The sequence below is a fragment of the Taudactylus pleione genome, unplaced genomic scaffold, assembly GCF_031769625.1.
Source record: "Taudactylus pleione unplaced genomic scaffold, aTauple2 ptg000110l, whole genome shotgun sequence".
Taxonomy (NCBI): domain Eukaryota; kingdom Metazoa; phylum Chordata; class Amphibia; order Anura; family Myobatrachidae; genus Taudactylus; species Taudactylus pleione.
Genome location: NW_028284512.1, coordinates 7,511,380 through 7,529,502, shown reverse-complemented (window position 1 = coordinate 7,529,502; position 18,123 = coordinate 7,511,380). Strand labels below are relative to the sequence as shown.

Sequence of the window (18,123 nt, the reverse complement as noted above, 5' to 3'; positions counted from 1 at the left end):
TGGGCTCGCACTCTCCTCAGCCAGTTAATAAATGAAGGCTGATCGATATTCCCTATTGCTTAAGCTTATAGCTGCGGTTCCGGATGTGGTGGTTTCCCATTTTAAGTCTAATCTTTTCTGTTCAGCATTTTTCGATGGCGTGTCATGGCGCCTACCGAATTTCGGAACTAGTTGCCCCTTCTAAATTGGCGGTTTCGTCCATGTCCCGTTTTTGCGTCAGTATCAGGGGGAGGGGCTGTGCTGTGCTAAATACGGCATTCTAAAACTGATCAATGGGTCGTGGCCAGTGGGTCTCCCTAGCTGCTTGCAAAAATGACCGTGTTTGCCCAGTACATCTGGCAAAACGTTACATAGCATTGCAGCCTCTAATTGGCGGTGCATGGTTGCTTCATGCTGACGGTTCACTTCTTAACAAATATCAGTTCCAATTCATTTAGACGCTGTTTGCTTCACATTGGCCTCTCCCCTGGGGATTTCGGTACCCATTCTTTTAGAATTGGCGCAGCTACTTCTGCCACCGTGGCTGGCTTGTCGGTTTCACAGATCATTGCTATAGCCGTTATGTTAGGCTGGTGGTCTCTGGCCGAAACTACTGTTGCGTATTTCTTAATGTTTTGTTTGTCTATGTGTCATGTGTTTGTTCTTTGTTATTCTTGTTTTATATGTGTGTAGTTTGTCTTGTTATGTCACCCCTGTCCATCCTACTCGGGTAATACTTGCCACTTGTCGCTTGTAACAAGTGGGGGTCTTGAGGGATTTTATTTTACCTGACTAGATGGACTAATTCGGCCAAACATACAGTCCCTCAGCAGGTTTCTGCCTCTCGCCAAGTTGTTTTGTTTTTTCCTCTCTCCATCCAACACCAGGAGGCTGGGCTTTGGCCAGGGTGGTGACTATTGTGTTGGTCCCAACCTATTAAATCCTAGTGGGAGGAGTAGGGACAGAGCTTATGTAAGGCCAGGCTTACAAGCCTGAGGCCTCTTTCCTGGGAATCATTTGCCTGCCCTCCCGTACCCTGGGTTTCATTGTTTGTTAGCTATAATTTTGTGTGGCGGGAAGTACGGCTTCTCATCAGCCCGGGTGTAGTGGGTGTGTTTACCTTCTGTTATGTGTAGAGAAGTACTGTACCACCTCTACGGGGGCAGTACAGCAATCTAAGGATGGGATTGTGTTTGGTAGAAGGTCTATGCTTGATACCCAAGTGCAGAGTTTGACAACCACAGGGTGGACTCCGCCCGCAATGCTGTTTTTGTTGTTGAGTTTGCATTGTTGGGCTGCTCTGTGTAAGTGCCGTCCTTCCAGCCACCATACAATATTTAAAATAATTGAATTAATTTCTTAAATAAATAGCTGACCTGTTTTAAATCCATTACTGTCTCTGTGTGTTTATTCTTAGATAAGTTTGAAGTGTTTATATTGTTATGGTATAATGATCACACACACTGGGCACACATCAGCCGTTACTAGGTTTATAGATACTGTGGCTGTGTAATATCTCCTCACAGGTGCAGCCTGACCCTCAAGCAGGGTAACTAGTATTGCAATGGTGAGTATAAACTATGTGTGTGTCCTGTCCTTGTCCCCTTCCTTCCTGTATCAGTGATCCTTGTACACCCACATTTCACTCCCTGTGCACAAGCACTATTAGGTGATACCTGGGTGGCTGAGGCACCAGCACCTGTGATGACCGTTTATCCTCCCGGTGAAGGTCACCATCAACCATGAGTGTTCCCTTGCTTGGCAACCTAAAGGATGAGACACGCTGAATAGTTCATTCTTTTCTCCCTTAGTGACAACGGCCGGAGGACCCTACTGATGGTCTCTACTGATGGTATTCAATGGCACTCAGAAGGAGGACCCTGCTAGGGACACTCTGACAGTGAGCACGTGCCAGGGATCTTCTTCCCCCGAGTTCTTACATTACAATAATAAATATATATTATTAAATACTCACATTAGAGATAGAGACATAAGAAATACAACTTATTGAAGCACCAATAGCACAATGCATGTCAGTGTTACCACTGTATAATATCATTCTCACATATATAATGGTGGACACACCCCATAATATTATTTAAGGATTTATACTATAAAAATAATACATATAATCAATATATCGGAAAACTAGAGTCGATTAAGGATCACCCAGTGACCAGACTTACCATCAGTGTTCCCCCTGAGATAAGTAACACAGGGCCTGATTCATTACAAATTGCTATTGCGATCGTAGCTGCAATTACGCACAGAGATACACTGCAAAAATATGCTAATGTTTGCAATCGCATTCCCGTAACAGCATAACATAAAGACGCCCACTTCACCTTATTCACATCTGTAATACATTGCAAGTCTGCAAAACCATCGGTAACATCGAGCACCATCGGAGCCTCACACACAATTACAGGTCTGACCTTACTCAGAATTTGCTAACCTCATCGCATGCAATGTAAGCTCAGGCTGCGTATGGAGTCGCAGACTAATTTATACAGTTGCGATCCATGATCAATCAGGCCCAATATAGGGTACAAATTTAAAAGATTTGGGCCCTCATTCAGAGCCGCTCCCTAGCGGCCGTACGCTCGTTCTGAGCGATGTTCGCACATCTGCGCATGCCTACGGTTTTTAGTACGCATGCGCGAACCAGTCAGTGCGGCCGAAAATCGTTTGTACGCTATATAGCGAGTGCCTGCTATTTTGAGTGACAGAATGAGGCGTATGTGGGTGGTAACAGGGGAAGGTGCTTGTAAACGGGGGAGTGGAATTCGAACGCAGGTGTGCTTAAAGGTCAAAACGGGCGTTTTAAGGGAGTGCATAATTAATACAGCAGCGTCATTGACCACGTCACTTGTTTTTTTTTAACTCAGAACTGCTCGCAAAATAGCTGTTGAAAAAACCAACCACAAGAATAGCGAGCAGTTCATACGCTGTTCGATGTACTCGATTAATCTAATAAATAGCGGACATGACGTATGGTGCGAGCGGCCAGTGGCGTTTTTAACAAATAAACGAGCGTATGTTTTGCACGCTCGTTCAGACTTAGAGGTGTGAACAGACTGCAATTTGCGAACGGATCATTTGAATAGCCACCCCTTGTTTTTGAACGAACGACCGCAAATAGCGAACGGCTCTGAATCAGGCCCTTAGAACGCCCACATTTTTCCAGTTCTTAGTGAAGTGCATGCAGTTTATTGTCTCATTGTACAAGTTTTAATCAAAATTTTTGACTCATAGGCCTCTATTTACTACAACGCATTTTCAATGCAGATGGTAGTGTGATATTACCGACTGAATTCGCATTGCGAATTCAGGCAATATCACAGGGATTTACTAAAAATCCCTTGCAGGGACAGAGGGCCTGATTCAGAGCCGGACGCTATTTGCGGACGCTCGTTCAGAAAAAGGGGCTGGCTATTTAAATTGAGCGCTCGCTCTTTGCGGTCTGTTGACGCCTCTATGTCTGAGCAAGCGTCCAAAACATGCGCTCGCTATTTTGTAAAGACGCCCCTTGGCCGCTCGCATCATACGTCATCTCCGCTATTTATTTGATTAATCCAGTACATCGAAAGGCGTATGAACTTCTCGCTATTCTTGTGGTAGCATTTTCCTACCACAATCATGCGAGCAGTTCAGGCTAAAAGACAACCAAGTGACGTGGTCGATGACGCTGCTTTGTTAATTATGCACACCCTAAAACGCCCGTTTTGACCGTTTGGCACGTCTGCGTTCGGATCTCCACTCCCCGTTTTCAATCACCTTCCCCTGTTACCACCCACAAACGCCTCATTCTGTCACTCAAATTAGCAGGCATTGGCTATTTTGCGAGCACATGATTTCCGACCGCACTGACTGGTTGGCGCATGCGCATTACAACCCATAGGCATGCGCAGATGTGCGAACATCGCTCGGAGCGAACGAGCGGCCGCTTACGAGCGGCTCTGAATCAGGCCCAGAGCTTGCAATAAAGCTCTATCCCTGCGAATCCCATACGCAGCCTTATCACAGTCCACAAAAATACCATGACAAGCACCTGAGCATGAGACGGCCAGCCGTCACTAAGCCCCACCCCCACTGCTAAGCCCTGCCCCCCATGACCCCCCTCCCTTAATTACACTTACCTCTGGTGTTCGGTGCTTCGGTGATGTCCTCCATGGCTCCGGTTAGCTGACATCCCATCCTGCACTGGGACCCGGTCAGGTGACGACCGGGCCCCAGTGCAGGATGGGAGACCAGCTGACCAGGGGGAGGACATCACCGGAGCACCGACCTCCGGTCCCTGGACTCTGGTAAGTTTTTTTTTTTCTAATTTTTTTTTCTTTTTTTTTGCAGTGTATCAGCATGTGGTCTGTTTAGACCACACAGCTGATCACTGGAGCTGACTCCGGCATCTGCTTTGCCTGTTAGAGCAGAGCAGGAATTCGGTAACTGGGGAAGACCCTGGATAACGCCACCTCCAGGAGGCGTTATTATCACAGGGATTTCCCCGGTATTTTTTCACAATTTATTTTTAGTAACTTTGGCCAGATCACATTTTCCATTACAATTATGGGAAATGCGATCTGCTTACTAAAAATAAGTGATAATTAGGGGTTGGAGTAGAATTTTACGAATTCTACTCCAATTGCCCTTTAGTAACTTTAGGTGATACTAAAATAATATAAAAGGGTGTGAAAATGCTCTTTTTCACTTTAGTTTAGTAAAAATAATGTTAATAAATAGAGCCCTTAGTCATTCTTTCTACAATGAAATCACATAGAGGGCCTATATCAGAGCTGCGATTTTGCATGGGTCGCAATTGTGAAAATATGCTAATGTCTCCAAAGCTTCCCCGAGCATTCTCAGCTCACTGCTGCCTTCTCATATACATCCAATGTCTCACACCAGCGTAAACATCGGTAACATCGACGCAGAACGGGCAGCCATGCAGCGTATGCGGCAAGTCTGACCTGTCTCAAACACAGCGAGTGACACAAAGAGCTCTCATGCTGCGAAGGAGATCGCAATGGCTCATTTATGCCCACCCATGAATGAGCCATGGGTAGGCATAAACAGCGTTTAAACGGTCAGACACGCCTGCATTTTTCTAATCACCCCGTTATCTCCTCCAAACGCTGACTACCTGTCACTCACTCTGCGATTGACTCCTCTATGCGAGCGTAGTCACAAAACAATCTGTGTAAATATCAGCATTACGTACATCTCTGAATCAGGCGCAGAGTTCGGGAAGTTCTTTCCACCACTGATGCAGAAGTTTTCACAAATGTTTTGAGCTTATTGGTTGGTTATTTTTACCCTTCTGTCCAGTTCATCCCAAGCCAGCTCAATTGGGTTTGAGGGCCTAATTCAGCTTTGGGAATAGAGTAAGATATAGCAAGTAACTGTGCACCTTGGTAAAACCATGCTGCACTCCAGGTGGGGCAGATGTAAAATGTGCAGATAGATTCAGATTTGGGAGGGATGAGCCCAAACTGTCATCTGAGTTGTAGTGTAAAAATAAAGCTGTGCAGTATTTGTGGGCTACATGCAAAAGCAGACAGTATTTACCCAACATGCAAACACAATATATGTATTTGCACCCCTTACATTGTAACATGGTTTGTCCTGGTTCACAGTTACTTGCTATATCTTACTCTATTCCCAAAGCTGAATCAGGCCCTAAGTCTGGAGACTGTGCTGTCCATTCCATGATATGAAGCCTACCGTCTAATTCTTTTCCGCGGAAGGCAGTTCTGACATAGGGGGAGATGTACTAAGCTCTGGAAAGTGATAAATTGGAGAGTGATAAACTACCAGCCAGTCTGCTCCTGTCATGTTACAGGCTGTGTTTGAAAAATGACAGTTAGGAGCTGATTGGTTAGTAGTTTATCACTCTGCAATGTAGCACTTTCCAGAGCTTAGTACATCTGCCCCATAGCCTGGACATATGTTTCAGGTTAATGTTATAGGATGAACTCTTGACCAGTTAGGCTCAGACAAATGCTGAGGTCGCCCTTTTGGTTCCAGGTGACAGTAACTTCATGCAAGTTGCTGACTCCAGATCCAGCAAAAGAGCCCCAGACGATCACGCTTCCTACTCTATATAGTGACAGTTGGTGTCACAGGGGTTTATTTACTAAGCAAGCCGCTGGTTCCTGGTGTGTTTCAGCCTAAGGGCCGTATTCAATTTGGAGCGAAAAGTCGATTTCAGCTAAACTTTTTCGCGATGACTTCATTTTCGCCGATTTCATTTATCCCCGTATTCAAATTTAGCGTCTTTTCTCTGGCACGATAATGCAATGCAATGTAATAGGCAAAAAAGTTTCACCTATGAAAAACTGGCGGAAAAAAAATGCAGAATTGGGGTTTTGGGGTGCAACGTTGCGGGAACCACCCTGCACCCTTTGGACACCCCCCCTGATGCTAACTGTGTCAAAAATTACAAAAAAAAAACACAAAGGACACCCCAAAAAGCTCTTTCAATAAATGGGTGAAAAAAAATCAAAGGGGAGTACAAATTCAAAAACTAGCGAAATAGCATTTGGGGGGGTCAGCAAGTATGGGGGAGGTGTAATTTTGATTGCAGGTGCTTGCTGAAGGTACGTTTTTGGTGCTATTTAATGCTTGACTTTAAAATGTGCTTGCACCCATTTTCATGTACCCCAAATTTGATGGGAATACTTACTTTCCCTAAAAAATTTGTAAAATGCTATTCTTCACCACTTGTTGACAGATACTAAATAGCGCCTACTGAGACCATTCAAAGACCCCAAAACCTTTAGCAGGGCTAATCGGGGGTACCCATAGTAAACCCCCATGTCAGAGTATCTTTTGGGGGGTGTCAGGCTGATTTCCCAAAAAACTACAGGACTTTTTGCCTGTTTGAGTTTCTCCGCATCCCGTTTTCGCCAATTTCGAATTACTACTCTGCATCGTACAAAACCCTGCATGATGAGCCAAAGATTTAAAGTTTGGATTCATCAGCCCAAAAGACCTTCTTCCAGTCTTCAGTAGACCACTGGTGGTACATCATGGCCCAGACAAGCCTCTTTGTCATTGCTGCAGAACAGCTGTAAGGTCTTAGCCCATTGTTTGTTCCCTGGAAAAGGTGTTTTCTTATAACTCTAAAATTTACGTTATTTTCCAGTTTTGGCTAAGCTAAACTTTTTTCCATATCCTCTAACAGCTCACGGCTTCCCTATGTAAGATTATTAACTGGACTTGAATTGCAGAAATTTCAATAAACCCGGAAAAAAATGGGGGTGTTGGAATTCATTTGACCGATAGTGTAGATATTAAAGTCTCTTAGCCAAATGTAATAGCCTGCGATTTACGGGAGCCGGCACAATTCTGGTGAGATAGTCACTAGAATTAAAGCCGATATTGCCTTTAAACTAATTATCGGTTTAAATGTAAAGACTATCTTGCCGGAATCATGGCGGCTTCCATAATTCGAGGGCAATTACATTTGACCCTAAGTTGGGAGCAACGTCAACTAAAAAAAAGCACCTGGACAACCATGTTACAATGCAAAGGTGCAAATACATGTTCTTTGCATTGCACCCAACTCTGTACCAGCCCCAGAAAGTTTTTGAGATATATCAGGAATAGAAATACTTTAGTTTTTATTTCATAATTTCCTATCTTTTTGGCACGAAGATTGCTCTATTATTATATTTTCCTAAATTTTAACAATTTTGTATATAATTTTACTGATATAAAATAAAAGCTGAGTGTTACCTGTGCATCACACTATAGCAGCCTATAGGCAAAATAAGTACAGTCATTACATTTGAGATTTGGGTCACACATTGGACCCCAAAAGATTCCCATCATAGTGCTTGGGACAGGGCCTACCAGTAATTTATATAAACATGGTTGTATTATAGGGACTGTGGGTAACAGGCAGTGACACTGGGCCTACAGCAGCTGCTGATGTCACAAAGCTGCTTTATGATGTCATAGAGCTGATGGCTCAGTTGATTACCTGCATAAGATACGTTTGTGTGTTTTCACCTATTGAAGTGTGAAGGCGTTTTTATTCGTGCTTAGCGAATTTTTGTTTATTTTTCTTGATTTATCTTGATATGAGATCAAGAAAGAGGAAAAGGCGACCGAACACCAACAGGTCTGCTACTAATGAGCTGGAGGAGAGTAGTAGTAGTAATGAGGAGGAGGATATAGGTTTGGGAAGAGGAGATTCTCCCAATATCACAGAGGGAGGAGATATTCAGGTGAGAGAGGACCATCCGTGTAAGAACAACAAGAACCAGGCTAGAACATCAAAGCAGCCAGGTGAGGCCCCTAATAAGAGGCCCAAGGTAGACAGCACCATCAGCAAGAGATCAGCTGTAAAGAGACCCTTAGACAAGACCGGGGACACTGGCTGCAATAAGAAAAAGAAGGAGGAGCTGAGACATGACAGCCCAGGAGAGGGACCCAGTGCTCCCATCATAGAGCTCACAGCTCAGAGGGGCAATAAGAGAACTCACAAAAGTGAGGACCCAGACCATCAAAAGAAATTTAAAAAGGGAAGAGCAGGTAAAAAGCTTTTTGCTTGAAAACACTAATAAGGGAGAGATGTATCAAATCTTCTAAAGATAGAAGGTTTGATACATCTCCCCCCACATGTAATGTAATAGAGAAGTAAGTGAGGTGTAGGTTAGTACTTACATGGTAAGTGTAGCTCCTGCACCTCCTGTGTGTAAGCGCTGAGCATATGGCTACAGAGCGCACAGGTCTGACATAAGTCTGACCCTAATATGTGTGATGCTCAGGGAGATGCCAGATACAGGACTGTGCTGCACTTACTTATAACACCCCTGATCCCCACCACACAGCACAAGGGGTGATAAGTGTTTGATGCTCACAATACTGGTGCAAATTGTGCACATGTGCAATACGGTCACGTCATGTTCTCACCTCTCACCACCATTCACGTCCTTTCCCTATCACCTAACTCTGCAACATCTTTATACCTTGTTATTACTATTCTGCAGCACCTGTGACTGTTACATTGTCCTATCCAATGCTGGCAGCTATTCCCTATTCATTTATTTAATTTCTCTTACACAGGGCCGTAGCTAGGGTAGTGCGGCCGGTGCCATTGCACAGGGCACCACAGGTCAGGGGGTGGTGTTTGGTCCTGTCAAATTTCTGTTTATTATCATTCTTGCTTGTAGCTTCCTCTTATTTCATCCCCAGCATCTCCTGGCCTCCCCTACCTCTTCCCTGGCCCTTCCCCATGAGGCCATTCCCCTTTTTTGGGTGCATTAGGTCCCTTTAGAAAATGAGGGGGGCGCCAATGCTATTTCTGGCACAGGGCACCAAAAAGTCTAGTTACGGCTCTGCTCTTACACCCCAACAACATATAATTAGGAACATAACAATATTCTTACCAGATACTATATAAAATCAGGGTATAAATACTTTCTATGCTACAATATAATTATGTAAAAAATGTTAATGAAAAATGCCAAATATCTGTGTTTATATCAGTCAATAAATCTGATTTCTCTTTATGCCACAAGGTGTAAGTGGGACCCCTCCAGCCAGCCCCCCGGAGATACCAGCCACCTCTCATATACTGGAGCGTTTGATCTACCACAGTATTATTGGAGAGGGCGGTTTCGGGAAGGTAAGTTATCAGTACTGATTTGGTGACTTACCTGTAAACACTGCAGCAAATATGACTTAAGAACTTTGCTTTAAATTTAATAACTATATCATATAATTATCTATCATTACATGCACAGGGATGCTTACATTGGGAGCTCTAGTCTCAATTAAATATACAGTGGGGCCTATGTAATAAGGCAAATTATACAGTGGCACATTCCCATATATGGTTTTGGACTGTTGCTTAGCGCAGCTGACAGGGGCGTGGCCAGTGTAGGAGTCAGGGCGGAGCTAGGGCACACATGCATGGCAATGATATTAGTTATTATCATGCAGCCTGTTGTACCACTCCCTGCGCTGAAATCCTCTGTTACCTCTGAGGTGCTAGGGGACAGTTCTGCTCTGCGTTTTAACAGAGCTGAGCTACATGTAATAGGTCAGTGATAGATATGGTGCTGTCTGCTCAAAGCTGGGGCTCCATTGTTCTTACATTTTGTAGCCCAGAACAGTCACCAACTAAGCTCACTTCATTGTCCAGCTTGTGTACAGGCTATTACAGAGACTATAGGGGCTGAGAAGCTGGTGATGGTTGGTTGGGATCTCAATAACAAGTGTACACCCACAAGGATCTACAAGATGGGAGATTGGGTTTTCTGTAATAAATGTTGGGTACAAAAGATCTACAATCCAGGGCTCAGGGGAGACGCTCATCCCCTATACTTTTCCCTACAGGGTGATGGACGTTCTCACCTTGCTGTGGTCAGTTTATGTTGCCGTCTCCTGTCTGTACAATGATCTCTGGGAGTGTCAGCCTGGCAGGTTCCACAGCTAAAGGACGTTGCAAATTGCTTCTAACTCTTGTACCCCTATCCCACCAAAAACCCAGCACTGAGCACGGAGTAAGCACGGGTCAGAGCCAGGTTTTACCCCTTTTACACCAGCAGCTGGACCTGAGTTATATCCCGGGTTCGGCCATTAACACCGGACCCGGAATTCCGTGATCCCGGTCTTCCAGCATTACAGTGGACATTTGAAGCTGATGTAATCTCCAAGCGTTTCTGAAGCCAGCCAATCCCCTGGTTTGAGGCATGACACGGGTCATCGCGATTCTGGTCATGCTGTTTACAGTGATTGTTACTCAGTTCCTTTCTGATATCAACTCTGGTCATGACCTGGGTTGGATTCCTCGATCACTTGATCCGGGTTATTTTTCCAGGACCATTTTCCACTGAGCTGTGACCTGGGTTATTGCAGCAGTGGGAAAGGGGTATTCATACCAGTACAATTCTCTGTCTCATGCAGGTACTGCTGGCATCCCACCCCAACAGCAGAGAACATCTGGCAGTAAAACTGGTGAAGAAGAGGACACTACTCAGGGGCAAGAACCCTATTTTTATAGAGCGGGACATCCTGCAGGTCACTGGCAACAGCTCCTTCTTCACCCATGGATATGCAGCATCCCAGACCCCGGTAAGAGTCTCTGTCACTCTGTCATAATTGTAACTAACTTCTGAAGAGCATCTTGTGTAATACAAGACAATTATTTTACCATGATAGGACCCCGGCATAATTCCAATGGCACATATTGTATAAAGCATTATTCTGACACAGATGTTTATTATCCTAATTCTGTACATTTGTTTAGTATCTGGGATACTTCATCCCGTGCTCCTCACTGTCCAGCACTGACTCAATCACTTACCCCGTGTCCTGTGTGCATTATATATATGTAGAGGCCCATCTCAGACAGAAGAAGGGCTGGATACAGCGTATACATTGGGCCTCATTCACATCACTAGCGGTGACTGAGTATTACTGATTATAATCTGCTGTGTGTCAGAGTAATGTCCATAATGTAACTTATATCATGCTCTCTGATTCTTATACAGGAACATGTCATATTCATCATGGAGTACCTGAGTGGGGGAGACCTGTACCAGCTAATAGATAGGAGTGCCCCATTAGGTGATGCCACTACCAGGTAAGAGAGAACATGGGTATATTATTATTATTATTATTATTATTATTATTATTATTATTATTATTATTGATATGACAAATAGTAACATCAGTGTTTCCATCCCTGCACCTGGACTGCAGTAGGGTCCGGCCTATGCGGCCTAACAAATCCAGGCTGGGCCTTTATAGGTGTCCATGGTGATAGGTCTGTGTATAATACAGAGTCTCCTGGATACAGGGGCTCCATTGTGTTACTCAGCCATACAGAGAGCATGTGTGATAATAATATGTCACGTGTCACTCATACTCTGATACTATATCAGGGGGAATGTACTATCTCATTATTGGTCATTTTACTTTTAAAATATTTGCTATTAATATTTATTTTATTTCTTCCTCATCAGATTTTTAACAGCAGAAATTCTTTGTGGGCTCCAATTCCTCCACTCAAGGGGCATTATCCATAGGTAACTCATTATTTCTAATGATCACATACAGTAACCCCCTATATGTAGTTACAGTATAGCTATTATATTGCTGGGGTCAGGCTATAGAGAAGTCTCTGCCCTTTTCTGCAAATGTGGGATCATTCATTCTTGAGTTACATGATATGTAGGGCGAGGTTCTTGTGACTGCTTCACACAACCTCTTATCTCCCTCTTTATCCCACCACATACATAGGGACCTATTTATCATAGATTTCCCCTGAAAACACTCATTTATAGGTGGTACCTGCAAATATTAAGGATCCTCTGGAAGTGTACAGGGGACCTCAGCACATGTTGGGGATATCTACTGTGATCCCCCATTTTAATCACAAAAGCAGCCCCCATAGGTTTCTATAGGTTTCTCCGGGGGCTGCATACTGTATATGCTGAATATACCAAACTCTGGAATGTGAAGTATTCTGGAGCTTGACCCAATTAGCTAACACCATCTTCAGATAGTTCCTGGGAAAGGGATCCATAGGATGTCTGCACGGCAATGGCTGCCACTATAGATATAGATAAGAAATTATGTTTATTAGGTCTAAAATCTGATAACTAATAAATAGGCCCCATAGTGACTCTATGCAGCTGTCAGTCACAGTGATTGCCTCCCTACAGTCACCATGTTATACATCACTGATCCCTTCTTCCCACTGTGACGCTGACATGGTTCTTATTGTGTCTCTGGGAATCTTTCTCTGTAACAAACAAAGTTATACAGCTGGTAGTTGTCTGACAGGCAGAACTTACACTCATTCTCCTCACAGGGACATCAAACCGGAGAACGTGCTCCTGGATGCAGTTGGCCATGCCAAAATTGGCGATTTTGGCCTTGCAGTAATGGACACCAATGGCCAGAAGATGGTCGGAGCTGCCGGGACGGTGGGTTACATGGCCCCAGAGGTGAGTCACAGATTCATTGTCTACAGGCTTCTCATACTGTATCTCCATTTCACTATTAATCGAAAAAATCTTGGTTCTTAATGATATCTAAACACAGGGTCTGAGTCAGGGATGGACGCAGGGTCTGAGTCAGGGATGGACGCAGGGTCTGATTCAGGGATGGACGCAGGGTCTGAGTCAGGGATGGACGCAGGGTCTGAGTCAGGGATGGACGCAGGGTCTGAGTCAGGGATGGACGCAGGGTCTGAGTCAGGGATGGACGCAGGGTCTGAGTCAGGGATGGACGCAGGGTCTGAGTCAGGGATGGACGCAGGGTCTGAGTCAGGGATGGACGCAGGCTCTGAGTCAGGGATGGATGCAGGGCCTGAGCCAGCGTTGTGTGGTATTGCACAGCTGAATTAGTTGTGCAATACCGTACAACTGATATACTAATGCAGCAGGAAGCGTCTGGTGTACATAGAGGCCTCATGACAGCATTGCAGATACAAGTGCTGTGTCCTAAGATGCAGCATTAGATTTTCTTCAAGACCACCTGCAATCTGAGTAACTCAGATTGCCCGTAGCAGCTGTATAGTCAAGGCCAGGAAGATTGTATTGGAAAACGCAGACCCTGGCCTCGCCACTCCTAAAATAATGGGAAAAGACATGGAGGCCGGCTCCACCTACTCCCCGCCCCCATATGACCGCAGCCTGTGAATCAGGCGGCAGCTTTGGGGAACTGTGAGAGATCTTGCAGTAGAGACTGGCGCCTGTGTAGTACAGATCCTGCACATGCATCAGTCTTCTAACATTGGAGTAGTACACATACCATCGGGTTTGCATACTACTCTGGATCAGGACCGCAATGCAGATGTTTACGCAACTGAGGGATTATTGGAATCTGCGCATGTATCAAGTTCCATTACCGCCAGCGATTGGAGCGACTATTTTCTTGCAGTGTGATTGGCAGGCCGGGAACATTTAGGGGGAGTAAAGGGGGAGGCATTTGGCGACCATTTTGGGTGCATGTCATTGTCTGTAATCCCATATGCAGAAAAATGGTTACGGGGTCTCAGTTGCTGTGGACACTCTGGCCCTCATTCAGACCCACTCGCAAGCGCTATGCGCTCGCAAGCGGGCCGATGGTGAGTGCCTGTGCACGCGCAGCGCTCACAGTGCGCGTGCGCAAGCCCCGGAGCAAGTGACAAATTCACTCGCTCCGGAGCTCGCTACAAAAGGGGCGGCTGTCGATGTTGATCGACAGCTCGCCCTGTTTTGTAGGCGGGGTGGGGGGTGGCCGGACAAACGGAGGCGTTCCTGAAGGAACACCTGCCGTTTGTCGGCGGCCCTACTGACATCACCAGTGATGTCAGTAGGGTGTTTCCTGCTCTGTTAGAGCAGTAAGCTACCTGGGGCTTGGGTTAGACGAGACCCTACCGCAAGGGTCTCTTCGCAAGCCCTGATGGCCATGATGGTTTCGACCATCACGACCATCACCTGGTCACTTGCTAAAGCTGTGGGTGGTAACCCACAGCTTAGCGAGCGGCCAGGAGGTCGCCTTTCAAAACAAAAGCGGCCGCCCTCATTCAGAGCGAGCGCTCGCTTTTTGCGAGCAGCTCTGAATGAGGGCCTCTGTGTGACAATAGGGTTACTTAGGATTCCCAATAATGGACTGATCTATGACTAATGCTGGGTCTTTGTACAGTACTTGGATTTGTGAAGTCACCAGTGGGCGTCTCGTTACAAATCTAGGTGACTGTGACATTTACATATTCTTGCACAGTCGCTGTGTACACATTCATGGCAGCATTAGGGTCCATCTCTGAATCAGACCCACAGTCCAGAAGAATACTTTTAAGAGGAAGAGAAGTGACACAAAATTATATAGGCACAGACTAATATATCCAAGTGTAGTGAAGTGAAAGGGGGGGAGATGAGAAAGGTGGGGAGAAATAAAATGTATTTTACATATCCCCCCCCCTTTCTCATCTCCTCCCCTTTCACTTGACTACACCCATCTACCATACCATAACACCAAGGCAGAGCGCACCTTAACCCCCCCCTTATCACCAATCTAACCAGTGCAGGACGCGGTACTCCCGCACAAAGGTGCAGCACTCCACTGAACCATTACACACCCACACCACCACCCACATACACATTCTAGAAACCAACACCACCCCATGTACCATCCACCCAACACCCGCCCCAACCCTGCCGCCCCATTTATCTACCCCCACACACTCACCACCACCACAGCACACTGGAACATACCTACCACCATTACGCTTGAGCGCATTCAACCCTCCTTTTAAATCATAATATCCAAGTAAACAATGTTACATAGGGGCTGATGCAGAGCTGGCAGCTGTTGCATTCATACTGTATTCATACTGTAACAGATTTCAGTTGCAGCGGACTTGTGAAAATATGTTAATGACTCAGCCGCTGTCTTAAGTACAGAGATGCCCACCGGCCGGTGTCTCGGATCCACTGCTTACATACAATAGCCCCAACATCGGTCCCAGAATTGAACTTCTGAGCAACCCTATGGTGTCTCATAATGTCCGTCTCAACTAAGAGGCCGTGGCCAGTCCAACTGCAAACAAATTTTTAGGCAGTGAAGTTGAGGTTTTGGCCAGAGAAAGAGGTTATCATTGTGATGTGCGGCGACATGAAATGCTAATGTGCATGGGAACATTGTTATTTATGAATAGACCCAATCATTACAATGTTCAATTAGCATAATTATGTAGGGATTGAAAAAAGGGTAGAGGGCCCTGCTCGCATGATCTTATGATCTATAGGGGATATTGGTGGACACAATAGAGGAAGAGGGTAAAGTAGAGATGGGCAGAAACTGTAGAGGTAGTAGGGAGGGTAGTAGGGTAGAATGAAAACAATAGGCGTAAAGGCTGGGAAGCAGATGAAATACTAATGGAGTGAGGGAGGGAGTTCCAGAGGTTAGGAGAGGCCCAGGAGAAGTCCTGACTGTGAGAGTGGGAAGTGGTGATCAGGGAGATTAGCAGAGAGATGAGGGTGGGAGGAAGCATGTGAGGAGATGAGGCTGGAGATGTAGGGAGGAGAGGTGCGGGTGAGAGCTTAGTAGATGAGTGATTTTACATTAACAAAAACCTTTTACCAAAAAGTAAAAGCCTATACCAGGAATGATTCAGTAACAATATATAGTAGGCAGTACAGTGTATGAATGGCTTCCACAGGGTATTCATTCCCCAAATGAGTCTTATCACCATGTGGTACATTCATTCAGGGAGCTCTCACCCCTCTTGATGTTCCCACTTCCATATTTAAATAGTTTCCAAAAAGATGGCCAAGCTGTCCTTCCTCTGCAGTCCCCCAGGTGTACTTCTGCACGCTGCAGCTTATCCAGCACTTCCTGTGACATAAGCGGCTGAAAGTATCAGTAGCTTCCCCGTCACTTGTGTCTTCCATCATTCACAGAGGATTCTAGTGACGAGTAATGCTGCCAAGTCTCTCCACCCGCTAATGTGCCAGCATCACACTGCAACTCCATGTATACCAACTGCTGACTACTCTACTGGGCACCACAGCTTTATGTACATGATCATATTCCTATATAACAGTAACCATTGCACTTTCTCCATATTTATTGCTGTGATTGCCTCATTTGCCTCTGTTTGCTTTGGCTCTCTAGTATATTATACACGGTCATTATTTATCATAATAACAGTATTTTAATTTAGTAATTGATTTCTCTCACGTAAACCCTCAGCTGAATGCTGTCTGTGTAATTGCCTGTATATGTTCATTGACATTCTTCCATCCATCAGATGTTTCAATATGCACAAAAAGGAGAGGTGTCAGCATAACCCGGTGCCTCCTGCCAGGTTGGACAATGTACTAATCATCTGTTTTTCCACAGATGCTTAGACGGAATCCATATGATGCCATGGCAGACATTTTTTCCTTGGGTGTCATGGTATTTGAGATGGCCACAGGAGACCAACCCTTTTACTGTGGTGAAGAGTCTGTTGAGGTTATAAAATCTGTCCTCAATGATGACCCAGTCTACCCAAAGGAACTCAGTCCTGGCATCACTAACATCCTAAAGCGAGTGAGTATGCAGTATACAGGCTTATCACAGGGTCAGGAGATTATACAGTCACAGGGGAAATAAGGCACAGGTCTGAGAACATACATTAATACTAGCATAGGCAGTCAGCATGCCACCACCTAGTTATAGCTACAACTCTCATTTATAACTATAGAACCAAGGTGGCAAGGATGACTAGTGTGCCCTGAGAAGATTGCCGCAATTTAAAGGGAGCTATCATGAAGCTGTAATTGGTTTAGGCTTTGACAGTGTTGTCACAAGGGGGGTGCGGACTGCACCCGGGTGTCACCCGCCGAGGGGTGACACCAAGGTGCAGACTGACACTCCCCCACAGTGACATGAGCCGGGTGCTGCACTGTAGTATTAAGTGCAGCACCCGGCTCCTGACACTGTGAATGAGCTGGCACTGCAACACAAGCAGTTAGCATGCACCCGCAGGAAAAGGGAAGCACTTAGCAAATGGGGTAGAGGACAGAGCCAAACCAAATAGCTGCCCAAACCTGGGTAACCCCCTGTCAGGGTCAGCATTGTTCTTCCATATTATGTAAGGAAAGTAAATAATAAGTAAGTGAGCAGGTCATATACGTTATGGAACAATAGAGACAGATAAGTAACATTATAAATATTTATATTACTAGAAGAATAGCTGTTACCTTGCATAAGCCGCCAGCAAATGTAGTTGTAAAACAAAATGTAATATTTTATACGTCATCCTGAGAATAAAGTAGCATAAGGAAAAGGTATGACATTGGTCAGCTAGTGCTTATCTGCCATTAACACTCTATACCTTTTTGTTTATTCCTTTGTTAGTTCCTATGCAAGTCCCCAGAAAGAAGGCACCACCTGTATATCAACATCAGAGATCATCATTTTTTCTTGCCCATTAACTGGGAAGACCTGGAGGCTGGCAGGACATCTCCCCCATTCATAATGCAGCCTGTAAGTATATGTACAATATAGGAATGTACACAATATGTGCTCCGTCATACAGTCCTATTATCTCATAGACAATGCTGGTGATCAGGAGAGATGAAAGTCATTGTACAAATGGTCACACAAATGCGAATCTGTAGGGACAATGGGCCTGATTCATTACGGATCGCA

The 18,123-nt window shown here is 45.1% G+C and overlaps 1 protein-coding gene across 1 annotated transcript in view; it reads left to right on the top strand.

Annotated features, from left to right (window-relative positions):
- Positions 1–18,123, top strand: part of LOC148525200 (uncharacterized) — a 42,399-nt gene that overhangs the window by 23,016 nt on the left and 1,260 nt on the right. Inside the window, exons 5-12 of the mRNA XM_088471137.1 lie at positions 7,124–7,178; positions 8,075–8,271; positions 9,507–9,613; positions 10,897–11,064; positions 11,484–11,575; positions 11,958–12,020; positions 12,809–12,944; positions 16,828–17,019. Of these exons, the coding sequence (XP_088327263.1) occupies positions 7,124–7,178; positions 8,075–8,271; positions 9,507–9,613; positions 10,897–11,064; positions 11,484–11,575; positions 11,958–12,020; positions 12,809–12,944; positions 16,828–17,019 (1,010 nt within the window). The remainder of the gene's footprint in view (positions 1–7,123; positions 7,179–8,074; positions 8,272–9,506; positions 9,614–10,896; positions 11,065–11,483; positions 11,576–11,957; positions 12,021–12,808; positions 12,945–16,827; positions 17,020–18,123) is intronic.